This window comes from Pseudophryne corroboree, chromosome 2, assembly GCF_028390025.1.
Source record: "Pseudophryne corroboree isolate aPseCor3 chromosome 2, aPseCor3.hap2, whole genome shotgun sequence".
NCBI classification, from domain to species: domain Eukaryota; kingdom Metazoa; phylum Chordata; class Amphibia; order Anura; family Myobatrachidae; genus Pseudophryne; species Pseudophryne corroboree.
In genome coordinates, this window is record NC_086445.1 from 552,897,433 (window position 1) to 552,911,605 (window position 14,173).

Consider the following 14,173-nt stretch of genomic DNA (forward strand, 5'->3'; position numbering starts at 1 on the left):
GCTGAGGAAGTCCGCTTCCCAGTTGTCCACTCCAGGAATGAAGATTGCCGCCAGCGCATGCCTTTTTTCCCAGAGGAGGATTCTTGTTACCTCTGATATCGCAGCTCTGCTCTTCATTCCGTCCTGCCTGTTTATGTAGGACACCGCTGTGACGTTGTCCGACTGAACCTGAATGGCTCAATCTTGTTTATTGGAAGGACAGATTCCTGACTTGACCACTTTCCTTGGAAGTTTATCCCCTGGGTGGCTGCTCCCCAACCTCTGAGACTTGCATACGTGGTTAGAAGTATCCAATTCTGAATCCCGTACCTGTGGCCCTTGAGTAGGTGAGACGTTTGCAGCCACCAGAGGAGCGAAATTCTGGCTTTCAGCGACAGGTGTATCAGCTGGTGCATGTGAAGATGTGATCCCGACCACTTGTCCAGGAGATCCAGCTGGAAGAACCTTGCATGGAATCTTCCGTACTGTAGAGCCTCGTAGGAGGCTACCATCTTTCCCAGAAGGCGAATGCACGGATGAACCAATACCCAGGCTAGCTTCAAAACATCCCAGATGATTGATTGGATCACCAACGTTTTCTCCAGTGGTAGCAACACCCTCTGCACTTTCGTGTCGAGTATCATCCCCAGGAAGGACAGACTCCGTGTCGGTTCCAAATGTGACTTTGGAAGGTTCAGGATCCACCTATGATCCCGGAGCAGTTGAATTGAGAGTGCAATATTCTGCAACAGATTCTCTTTGGAAGATGCCTTTATCAGCAGATCGTTCAGATATGGAATTATGTTCATTCCCTGTTTTCGGAGAAGGAGCATCATCTCCGCCATGACCCTGGTGAACACCCTCGGTGCTGTGGATAGGTCAAATGGCAATGTCTGGAACTGATAGTGAAAGTCCTGTAGTGCAAACCGTAGATAAGCCTGGTGAGGTGGCCAGATCGGAATGTGAAGGTATGCATCCTTGAAATCCTGGGATACTAGGAATTCCCTCTCCTCCAGACCTGAGATAACCACTCTCAGAGACTCCATCTTGAATTGGAAAACCCTCAAGTAGGGGTTCAATATAGGCCTTACCGAACCATCTGGTTCCGGTACCACAAACAGGTTTGAGTAATAACCCTTGGTTTTTAGGTGAGGTGGAACTGGAACAATGATATTTGTTCGTACCAATTTTTGAATGGCTTCCTGCAGGATAGCACTTTCTGTCAGCGAAACTGGTAAACCTGATTTGAAGAATCTGTGAGGTGGGAGTTCCTGAAACTCCAGTCTGTAGCCCTGGGTAACAATGTCTGTCACCCAGGGGTCTAGGCATGATGACGCCCAGACGTGACTGAAATCTTTTAGTCTCGCTCCCACCTGCCCGATCTCCAGGCTGGGAGGTCCACCATCATGCTGCAGATTTGGAGGAAGCAGAACTTGGTTTCTGTTCCTGGGAACCTGTTGGTGCAGGTTTTCAAATTTTCCCCGACCTCCTCTAAAGAAGGTGGGGGGGGGGGATTTTTTTTTATTTTGCGGTCCGAAAGGTGTAGGATAAGATTTCCTAGCCGGTGCTGCTGCGGAGGGAAGAAATGTCGACTTGCCCGCAGTCGCCACGGAAATCCACGCATCCAATGCGTCCCCAAACAGAGCCTGACCTGTGAAGGGTAAGTTCACCACACTTTTCTTGGATTCCGCATCCGCAGACCATTGACGCAGCCAGAGCCCTCTGCGTGCCGAGACAGCCATGGAAGAAGCCCTTGCATTAAGTAGGCCAATGTCCTTCATAGCCTCCACCATGAAACCTGCGGAATCCTGTATGTGATGTAAAAACAATTCAATGTCACTCCTATCCATAGTATCTAATTCCTCTAGTAATGTGCCTGACCACTTTACTATGGCTTTAGAAATCCATGCACAAGCAATAGTGGGCCTTAAAGCCACGCCTGCAGCAGTGTATAGTGATTTGAGCGTAGTCTCAATCTTGCGGTCAGCCGGCTCCTTTAAGGTGGTTGAACTAGGGACAGGTAAAACCACCTTTTTAGATAACCTAGATACAGAAGCGTCTACTACAGGTGGGTTTTCCCACTTCTTTCTATCCTCTTCAGGGAAAGGGAAAACAATGAGAATTCTTTTAGGGATCTGGAATTTTTTCTTTGGGTTTTCCCAGGATTTTTCAAACAAGGAGTTTAACTCCTTAGAAGCAGGGAAGGTAAGCGAGGATTTCTTATTTACTATAAAATGATTTCTCTTCCTGCTCAGTTACCTTCTCAGAAATATGCAAAACATTTCTAATGGCTTCAATCATCAGTTGCACCCCTTTAGCAAGGGATGCATCTCCCCCCTGCATATCCCCATCACCGTCCCCTGCAGGGTCGGACTGGCCCACAGGGGTACCAGGGAAACCACCGGTAGGCCCCACTGCCTGAGGGCCCACTCCTTCCACTAAGGATCAGGTTCCAGACTGTGCACTTGTATTATACATGGTAGATATGTTGCATTACTCTGCACTAGACTATTGTGTATTTCAAGCCTCTGTGGAGGCTGGCCACACTGCCTTTGTAGGCTGGCCACACCCCAAAGTATGGGCCCCTATAACGGCATTCCCCTGGTGGGCCCTTCATGCCCCAGTCCGACACTGGTCCCCTGTATCAGAGTCGGTATCAGTGTCAGCTTGCATTATCTGGGCAAGTGTACGTTTTTGCGGGTATGTAGGTGGAGGTTTAGACGAAGTTGTGGGAGCTGAATACTTCAATCCCTCTACAGATTTTCTCAAAAACTGCGTCTCTTTCTCAGTATGTGACATCCTAGTTGCAATCTGGGATATCATTCCCTTTAAAGAATCCACCCATGGGGTTTCGGAATCAGATAGCTGAGACAGTATATTGCAGTCCTGAGTACATGGAATAGACTCCTCAAGAGAAGATAAACACTCTGCAGCACAGGACACAGAGTCCTTAGACATGGTAATGTGGATATACACACTTACACACACACACACACACACACACACACACACACACACACGCACACACACGAAAATGTCAGACACAGTTTCCCCCCAGAGCACCTTCAGAGAGTCACAGAGTATAAGGAGCCAGCCACACAGCGCCCCTGTAGGCAGTTATTATAATAAAAGCCCGGCGCTGACTAACTAACCTTAATAGTAAATTAGTACTACTAGCACACTTCCCCCTGTCTATAACACCCTGGTACCGCAGAGGTATAGCTGGAGTTGTGTGGAGGCCAGCGCTCCCTGTCAGCGTCTCTTTCCTATGATCTGCAAGGAGAAAATGGAGCTGGTGAGTGCTGGATCCACTCTGAGAGGAAACCCCGCCATTTGTAATGGCGTGCGGCTTCCTGCACTAATTGTTTATACTGGCCTGAGGTTTCTTTGTGCTAACAGCGGGATTAGTCCCTGTTAGCTTCGTGACAAGTGTAGGGTGTATCCGCGCTGGCTCAGGACGCCCCTCAAAACACCTACACAGTGTGTTGCTGAGCCTTTCTGGAGCGCTGTGTGTCAGAGCTGCGCTCCCACCCTTGTACCGCCATTCCCGCTGGCGACCCACTAACCGGGACGCCGGCGTTGCGCAGGCGCTGTACTCTCCACTCTTCTTTCTGCTGGCTCTGTTAGGGGGTGGCGGACGTGCTGCAGGAGTGAGCGGTCACCTCGTGGGCTTGCGATCAGCACCGTCAGGAGCTCAGGTAGAGAACCATTTACTCTTCAGGAAGTTGGTTCCTACTCCCCCCCTAAGTCCAATGAAGCAGGAAGGCTGTTGCCAGCAGCCTTCCTGTATCTAACTAACTCTAGAAAATAACAAAACTAGAAAAACTCCTAGGAGCTTCCCTAGCTGTGACCGGATCCTCCGGGGACATTTTCTCTCTCGGAAGCTCTCCTTCCTGCCTCTCCTCACACTCGACCATGGCCAATCAGAGCGCTCCCAGCTTCCCGCTCTGCCAGGGATCCTGTTGGAAAGCCCAGGGTCCTAGCTCTGTACACAATTTCTCCCGGGTGCCATGGTTGCTAAGCAACCAGATGAAAAGGGTTTTAACCCTTACAGTGTCTGGCTGCAGCTGGTGTAAACTAGGAGAAGGGATACCCCAAGAGTTGGTTATCACATGTGCAGATCAGATAAATGGTCGATCCTTGAAACGATTATCTGATCAGTGTGCACAGGTCTATTTTTCAAGGAAAATAGGTTCAGGAACTGGGTGTGGGTCAGAGGTGGGCGGTGATGTGGGAGGAGCTACCAAAGGGTCGCGGCATTTATTGGTGCATAATCTTTTTCCTTCCCTTGATGGGATATATGATTTACATGGACAATGCGCGCCGAAGGAATGCACTTCAAAAATGAGCGTGGTCTCACAAGGAAGAGGCATACCCACAGTAATTCCCACAGTAATTCCCGAGTAATTCCCCACAGTAATTCCCAGCACCATGGTACTCCCACAAAGTAATGCCTCTGACACCATATTATGCCCCCAAACACATTAATAATACAAGAGGTATGCCACAGTACCTGCTCATTGTCAGGGGTTCCCCACCAGCTGCTGCCCCAGCCGCCACTTCTGGGATCCAAATCAGCGCCGCCCGCTCCTCCTCAGAGTCCCCTTTGTGGAGCGCTCTCCTGACGTGGTCACGATGCAACAGGACAGAGTGGTGGGAATGGGAGGGGGAGTGTAGGCAGCAGTAGCCAGGAGGGGTCGTGGCGGGCATTCAGTGCGATAAAAAGACACTGATCCCCGGGACCGAGCCACTGTGCAGACCACAGAAGGTTACGGAATGCCGCTCCTGATGATGTCATTTTACAAAAGGCTTCCAGGAATGGCATTCCAGCTCCAAAAATAAATAAATAAATAAATTATATATATATATATATATAATATAATATATTTATAAATTTATTGTGTGTGTATAGCAGAGGCCAAGATGAAGGGACAATGCAGTGAGCACACAGCAGCACCCCACCCCCACCAGCCCACAGTGGATTTCAGGACTGCCCTCAAAGCCCCAGCACACAGCAGCAAATTTGTCATCCCCCATTACCAGCACACCGGATACCCCCTCTTCCAGAGTACAGCAGCGGCTGGCTTCTCCTACCTCCCCCCCCACCCCTCTCCACCCTTGGAGGACATCAGCAGACGGCTTTTCTACCCTCTCTCCGCCCTGTCGGAGGATAGCAGCGGCTGGCTTCTACCCCCACTCTCCCCTCTGTCAAAGGACAGCTTGGGCAGGCCACAGGAGGTTCTGAAACGCCGTTTATTGGTGACATAATTTTACAAAAGACCTTCAGGAATTGCGTTCTGGACCGTTCCAGCTCAAAAATATCCCTGAGTATACACCCCATACAAACTGAGCTATTTTTATGTGTACATTCTTCAATGGGACTGGGCATCAGCTGATATCAGTTGATCGGCCCGATATTTGTAAAGGTGTGTACCTAGCTTAACTCTAGTAACAGTTGCCTATGTATGCCTTAATATATATTTTGTTATTGTGCTACTCTGTATTAGGTTTTTTATGATATGACATCCATTAACTATTATATAATATAACATTTTAACTTTCATTAATTGTGTGGATTTGCGGCTAACTAATTTTTAGTAATTTACTAATTATTTAATATATAAATGGCACACAGAGCTCTTTACCTTACATGACAGAGAAACTGTGTATGATAGCAAGTAGTAGAATACAGAAGACATACTTTTACCACCCATAATTGTCAATCATAGACAGATGGTTAATTGAAGTTAGCGACTGGCAACCAAAAATCATGTGACTCAGTCATAAGTCTCATTTTGTGCATACGCAATTATTTAGCTGCCTTGTACATATACAGTAGGTTATAGTTTTCCCAGACTCCCACGAGAGAAAAACACCCTCTGGATAACTGCTTCTCTTTATTGTGGAGAGGGTGTGGCCTTGATGACGCAGTGTATGCAATCAGGCCCCATCTATGCTGCACAAGGATGTTGTTCTACTTATCTCGATCGATTTGCATTACTACAACATAACTGAAACTTTCCAAACTATTAATATGAATATAGAAAGGAATCCAGAAACAGAAAAATACTTGTATACATTAGATCAGGGATCTCCAACCTGTAGCTTGCGAGCTACCGGTAGCTCGCCGTAGTATTTTCGGTAGCTCACAGAGCGCACGGGCTTGGGCAGTCAATGGCACTCCTCCTCCATTCATTTTTAATATTGTGCCGGCTGTCAGCCAATTAGAGCTCGTGGACCGGCAGTGGCGGCACCTGATTGGGTGCCGGACCGCAAGTTTTGATTGGCTCACTTACCGTCACCATATTTTAAATGACCGCCGCCGCCGGAGACTCTGTCACCCTCACCGCAGCCGCTCTCCGGACATCACAGGAGAGGCACGCGCTTCACTCTCCTCCCCTTCCGTACCTCATACAGGAGGAGCCGCACCGGTGGCAGTAGAAGAAGCCAGCAAGGGTTAGCACTGTGTGGGGCACTGTATCAGACACTGCGGGGGAAGGTGGGGGCATTTTATCTGGCACTGCGGGGGCATTTTAAATGGCACTGCGGGGGGAATTGTATCTGGCACTGGTGGGGGCATTATTTGTGTATCTGGCACTGCTGGGAGGGATTATTTGTATATCTGGCACTACTGAGGGGCATTATTTGTGTATCTGGCACTACGCGAGGGTGGCATTACTTGTAGTTGTGAGGACACACCCACTAACGCAGGAACGCACGCACTTCAGAGGGTTTATTTTCCAAAAGTAGCTCACACCCCAATTAAGGTTGGAGATCACTGCATTGGATGTACTACAATATCTGTCTATTGGCCTTTGTTTTTCACAATTTCTATTAAAGCAGTTATGTTGCAGTTGAATCAATGGGATTATTTATGTTTGTTTTTTCAACTATTAAAGGTAGAAGGGACAGAATGGCCTGGCAGACCAGGTATATCTCTGGGTAAACCCCTTGTTTCATGGCTCCACCCACTACCAGTGGGGTGGAGCTCATACGTACTGGGCTAGTTCCTCTCTCAATGTTCCGAGCTGGACAACCCACTAAATAACACTGCAAGGGGCTTTCTAGCACTCGCCCCGTTGCTGGCATACTGGCGGCTGGGATGCCACTGTCGGTATACTCACGGTCAGCATCCCGGCTGCCGGTAAATAGTATGTATTCCGAGGACACATCTGTATATTAATCAGCATAAATAAGGTAATGATCTAATAAGGTCTAAATATTAAAAATTTTAGTCCAGTATATTGTATTGAGAATATTACTTACCCCACAGTAAGAGGAACATGTGGCATTATCAGCATTTTCATGTTTTGATCCATTTCTATAACAGTGTTCTCCCACACAGCTAAAAGTATAACAGTTTGTTTCCTGTGGAAAAAGTGACAGATGAGGTATGTAACCAAACTGAGGATAAATACAGTTGTATTACAAGAAAGCAAATATAATTTAAAATAACTCAGCAATGAGGATCATTACTACTTCCTGCATTTAAATGAAATAATACTGTATTAGGTAACTTCCTGCTTTATGTTCAGTTAATTACTTTGTGTCATTGGTCCAATAGATGGATAGTCTTGAGATGGTGTTACCTATATCTGACTTTGGTGGATGCCCAACAGGTTTAACTAATATACAGTAACTCATATGTGGATGGCTTACTGTCAAGTAATGATTGATAAATAGAGCCACTAGAATAAAATTCTATTTTCTCTCTCGTTCTATATACAGTCTGTATATATATATATATATATATATATATATATTTCAATAAACTGCGGCACTCCAAGATGAATCTAAAAAAATATTTAGTAAGTGAATGACATTACATTTCAGTCATTAGGCTGACGTTTTGGTGCTGCTAAGGCATTTTCCTCATAGCAGAAAAGGTATAGATGTATCTTTTTTCTGCTATGAGAAAGGTGCCTTAGCAGAACCGAAACGTCAGCCTAATGACTGAGATGTAATGTCATTCACTTACTAAAGATTTTTTTTCATTCATCCTGGGAGTGCCGCAGTTTATTGAATTTTCTACATTATCTGCTTACTTCTGGCACCCTGCCTTTAAGGATTTTAACAACGAGTGCTAGTTCATCTACTTGGAGTGTATATATATATATATATATATATATATATATATTATATATATACACACACACTCCTTTCCCCTGAGCTTCAACCACCCTGGTGAAGCTACAGATTCCTTAGGCGAACACCCTGATTCGTCTATACCAATTCTTACCAGCCGTCCAGAACAACACCCCTACTCTACCCCTTTTTAGAGTTCCTCATTTTAAACCTCTCCTTTCCCCTCCCCTAGCTTCACCACATGGTTATCTGTAGGATCAGGGGTTCATAAATTTCCTTGAGAGGGAGTCAGCATTGAGGTCTTGTTTCCCAGGGCGATGTTGCACCTTGAATTTAAATAGTTGTAAAGCCAAAAACCAGCAGGTCACATGAGCATTTACCTCTATATTTGTGTGCATTCACTGTAGAGGTGCATGGTCTGTAACTAGCCAGAATTCTCTCCCCAGTAAATAGTACCTTAGGGACTCCACTGCCCATTTAATTGCCAAACACTCTTGTTCGATAGTTGAGTACTTGCGCTCCCTGGGTAAAAATTTCCTGCTTAAGTACAAAATGTTTTTTTCCTCACCATTTTCTTCCTGGGAAAGGACTGCAACCTGTCTCAGACACATCAGTCTGCAGTACAAACTGTTTCCAAAAGTCTGGAGCATGCAACACCAGTTCTGCACATAAGGCTCGTCTTAAGTCTTGCCAAACAGCTTCCACTACCTGGGACCAAACTATTTTGTCTGTTGCCTGTTCCTTTAAACACTCAGTTAGTGCAGCTGCTCTAGTGACAAATTCATGTATAAACCAGCAATATTAGCCCACCACAAGCTGAGACTTTATTGGGTTGTGGTTTTACCTGACCTCTGCCTACCACATTTCCCAAGTACTTTGTCTCTACCATTCTGATGGCACACTTCTCCGGGTTAGCCATAAATCCATGTGCCCGTAGAGACTATAGAACTGCCTCTACCTTCGGAAGCTGAATTTTCCAGTCAGAGCTAAAGATGATGATATCATCAAGATAAGCTGCTGCATAGTTTCGATGAGGACGAAGTAACTTGTTCATGGCCCTCTGATCAGTTGTAGGAGCCCCATGCAAAAAAAGCGTACCACTTTATACTGAAACAACCTCTCTGAAGTAGAAAAAGCTGTTTTTGACTTGGCAGCATCAGTTAAAGGTATCTGCAAGTACTCTTTTGTCAAATCAAGAGTAGTCAAATATTGTTCTTTTGCTAAATTTTCTACTAGCTTGTCAACCCGAGGCATAGGGTAGGCATCAAATTGTGAGACTTTATTTAGTTTCCTGAAGTCATTGCAAAAGCTCAGGGCTCCCGGAGGCTTGGGTACCAACACAATGAGATTACTCCATTCACTATTTGACTTCTCTATGACCCCTAGATACAGCATCTCTTCTACCTCTTTTTTTTACAGCAGCCCTTTAGTTTCAGGAATGCGATATGGTTTTTGCTTAATTACAACCCCTGGTGGAGTAACAATATCATTCTGTATTATTTGGGTTTTCTCAGGGATGGCAGAAAAGATATCTTGGTTTCGGGCTACCAGGTCTATAGCTTCCCTCTTTTGGTTGGGACTTAACAAAGCTTCAATGGGCATCTGGCAGTAAGGGGTTTTAAGGGCCAGCACAGAAGGTTGATTAACACTTCCCTTCCAAGGTTTTAACAAATTAATGTGGCAAATTTGTACCTCTTTCCTTCTACCCTCCTGGCATACTTTAGAATTAATGGGTCCCACAGCCTGTGACTTCATAAGGACCTTGCCAGTTAGCATACAGTTTACTTTCAGGGGTGGGAACGAAAACGAATACATTGTCCTCCGGTTTAAACAAGTGGTTAACCACAGTTACACCATAATTACGTTTCTGATGTTGTTGGGCTTGGTTCATATTCTCTTTCACTAGTGGTTCAATTTGCCTTAGGTGACCATTTAACTGAGACACAAACTGAACAATAATGAGCTCTTGAGTCGGTTGCTGCTCCCAGACCTCATTTAAGAGATCCAAATTCCCTCTAGGATGCCTACCATAAAGCTGCTCAAAAGGGATAAACCCTGTAGATGACTGGGGTACCTCCCATACTGCAAATATTAGGTAGGGGAGGAGCAGGCCCCAATCTCAATTCTCTTGGAGCACCGCCCACTTTATCATCTGCTTCAGGGTTTGATTAAATCGTTCTACCAGTCCGTCTGTTTGTGGGTGATACACTGAGGTGGTAATTCTATAACCCCCAACAGGGATTACCAGCTCCCAGGCAATGGAGCTAGACTCAGTATTCCATAGTGGTATTGCCTCAGGGTACCTGGTAGCTTAATCAACCACCACTAACATATACAGTGTTAATGCCTGCAAGCAGACATTTCCACCGGACCTACAGGTCCATACCAATCCGCTCAAAAGGTATGGATGCAATAGATAGGTGAACCAGAGGTGCTCTAAATTCTGCCTGGGGTGCTGTCTTCTGGCTTGCTGGGCATTCCTGGCAATACTTTTTTACTGCAGCATGAATAGCTGGCCAGAAGAACCTTAACTGAATACATTGGAGAGTTTTCTAAATGGTTACCTCATAAATGTATGTGAGCATCAACAGCTCATGCTTCCTGGGGACCAGAAACTGGTCTATCTTTTTACCTTGTAAATAAGCAACCCAGTACAACAAATCATTCTTTACTATGAAATATGGTGTACCATCAGGCAGTAAAGCAGTTTATTTTTTACCGTTATTATCATTACAACTTTTCTATCCAAGGGTAACCAATCAGCCTCTGGATAACTTCCCTCTTGCTGGTCACCAACCAGGGTAGGTTTTATGGTCACAGGACTTTGGCAGAGTACCGCACTTTTGTTTATGGAGACCTCGACTGCCGGTTTCCTTTCACTTTCATGCCAGGTAACTATCTTTTGTAGTAGAGGAAAGTCATGGCCCAAAATCACTAGGTAGGGGGATCTTTAGGCCATGACAGCTACCATTTTTATCAGTTGCCCTTTTACCACCACCAGCAGTCGTACATAAGGGTACTCTTCCACATGCCCGTGGATACACAGTACTTTCACTGAGGGTGCCACCTGATCAGCCCCTTTTGATAGAAGATTAGCTGACACAAGGGATAGTTCTCTACCCATATCTATCAAATTCCAGACCACCCAGCCTTCAATTTGTATGGCCATCCGGAACAAGGTGGTGTCTTCCAGAGAGGCAATGCCTGCCAACATACTGATAACAGGTCAGGCCGATTTACCTATGCTACAATCCATCAGCTCACCCTGTTTTGGACAGTCCCGGAATACATGACCGGGTCTACTGCAGGTATAACATAAGACTTATGATTTAGAACCTGACCGGTACCTTGCTTGGGTTTATTCAACTTCCTCAAGGTCATAAATCATTCTAGCATGACTACCAACTCCTCAAATGTTTGGGGGTCAGTCTGGAGAGCTCATTGTTGAACCTCACGATCTAACACCCGTACAGCATGGTCTAACGACCTCCACAATATGCTGAGCGGTGTTCTTATCTGGCTGTAATCAGGCTTTACTTCGGTGGTCAGTCGCCAGTCATGAAAATTTTGGGCTTTACAAGGACACGCTACCCCAAATTTGGCTTTTAGTTGTATATAGGAATCAGCCTGAGCAGCAGCTTCTTCTGTAAGAAAGGGAGCTAACCTTACTGCTTCCTGCTTTCTGAGCCATTTCAACTGGGCAGCAGTGTGTTCAAGAACGCTTCTATATCATCTGTTGGTGTCAATTTATGCAATACCTCTGTGCAGCAGGTAGTGTCCTGCAATGCATCTCGCTGCCCCTGTGGGGTGAATCCAGTAACTGCATAGAAGAGTCCGGCAAAGGGCCCCACGTTGGGAGCCAAATGTGAAAAGAATTATACAGACCGGAGTAAAATCCAACAAAAGTTTATTTTCCACCACAAGCTGGTACAGGATTCACAGGTCAGATACAGCAAAGCAGGGTTCACAAAGTCCCCAAAATGCACAACCACAAGTTCTCCAGTGGATCCTAAGGTCCAGTTCCCTAACAATAGCCTTCCCCTGGCCTATCAACTGGGCAGCTTGTCTATCATCAGGAGCAATGCTTCCTGTGTCTGAAACCCTTTTAGCACAGACTGACAGGTGTCTGCAATCAGCTGCTTCTCAACCCTGCCAACAGCAACACCCATAGTAGATTCTCATCAGTCGCAATTCTGCGGTTCTGTCAGATTTGTGCTATCTTTGTCATATATACTATATACAGGTTGAGTTTCCCATATCCAAATATTCCAAAATACGGAACATTCCAAAATACAGACTTTTTTGAGTGAGACTGAGATAGTGAAACCTTTGTTTTTTTGATGGCTCAATGTACACAAACTTTGTTTAATACTCAAAGTTATTAAAAATATTGTATTAAATGACCTTCAGGCTGTGTGCATAAGGTGTATATGAAACATAAATGAATTGTGTGAATGTACACACACTTTGTTTACTACACAAAGTTATACAAAATATTGGCCAAAATTACCTTCAGGCTGCCTGTATAAGGTGTATATGAAACATAAAATGCATTATGTGCTTAGATTTAGGTCCCATCACCATGATATCTCATTATGGTATGCAATTATTCCAAAATACGGAAAAATCCGATATCCAAAATTCCTCTGGTCCCAAGCATTTTGGATAAGGGATACTCAATCTGTATATATATATATATATATATATATATGGCTGCGGCACTTTGAATTAAGTCTGTTTTAATTTGTGCCTGCTGGTCCAATCTGTCTGTGGTTGGTTTCTTGTATTATTATAATGGAAAATAGACAGAGGAGATTTGAGGAGTGCCATAAAATATTTAATGAACAAATAGGGAATCACACAGTTAGAACGAATAATACGGAGACTGATTGTGATTTAGATGCTATTTGTACCCAGATGGAAAAGCTTTTAATTAAAGAGATAAAAATGAGTTGGGAGATTACGACATTAGAGCAATATCTAGAAGCAGATCGTATACCTAGAGGCTTGCATATAATTAAAGCACCGACGTTTGGTAATGAGAGGAAATCTTTTTTAGATGCTTGGTATGAAATACTTGATAATTGTTCTAAAGATCTCATACGTTTAATTATTAAAGAAAGGAAACATGAGTTGAAAGAAATTGATTTAGATATAATTGAAATTAATAAGAAAACTGAACCAATTAAAGATATGAGAGAATTTAAGGAATTAAAGCATGAGAGCGATATGAGGATTAAAAAAACTGAAAAACATACAATTGAGACTAAGGTTAGGAAATTCCAGCGTGATCTGAATGATTAAAAAAATGGTAATGTAAGGAAATGGAACGGTAAGACACAGGAGTCAAATGGGAATAATGAGGCCACCTATAGGAATAGGAGTAGTTTTAGAAATAATTATAGGGATAATAGCTGGCAGCAGGTTCCGTATAAAAGGCATAGGAATTATCATAAAGAGACAACAGAGATCCCATTAACTAATAGGTTTGCTCCATTTAATACTCCAAATAGGAGAGAGGGATATAAGAATGATTTTTTAAGGAGAGGCCAAAATTGGAGAGACCGATTGAGACCCTATCGAAAAGACAGAAGTGTACAGTCCCAGGTTAGGTTTGAAAAGAAAAATTCAAGAAGAAATAAGAGAGGAAAGAGAGGAGGAAAGAACAAACAAACAGAGAAAGCAGAACCACTAACAGGCATTTTTAATTTATCCAATTATGATTTAAAACCAGGCGAAATTAAATTATTACAAAAGGGTTTGTCGTTTGCGCCGAATGTGAAACCAAATAATTTAGAATTTTTCATTGATGCTAATAAATTTATTAGAACTTTAACTCTTAAAAGGCATTTTGTGAAAAATGATGTGAAGGATAAGAAAAAGGTATATGATGAGGGTATTAAGAATTTTACTGGCTTGAAGAAGGGTTCAAATTTTTATCCATTAGAATCACGAGGATCATATATTGAGACCTTTTCAAAACTCATTTTTAAGGATTTGGATACATTATGTCAGAATGATAAAAAGTGTAAAGATAATTTGAGTAGATATGAGAGAAAGGCTATTTCTGAATTAGAAAATAATAATGACATTATAATAAAAATGGTGG

The 14,173-nt window shown here is 43.9% G+C and overlaps 1 protein-coding gene across 2 annotated transcripts in view; it reads right to left on the reverse strand.

Annotated features, from left to right (window-relative positions):
• LOC135050967 (uncharacterized) overlaps positions 1 to 14,173 on the reverse strand; it is a 182,986-nt gene that overhangs the window by 23,574 nt on the left and 145,239 nt on the right. For both annotated transcript variants that reach the window (XM_063957193.1, XM_063957192.1), the window contains one exon: positions 7,246 to 7,347. In XM_063957193.1, coding sequence (XP_063813263.1) covers positions 7,246 to 7,347 — 102 coding nt within the window. The remainder of the gene's footprint in view (positions 1 to 7,245; positions 7,348 to 14,173) is intronic.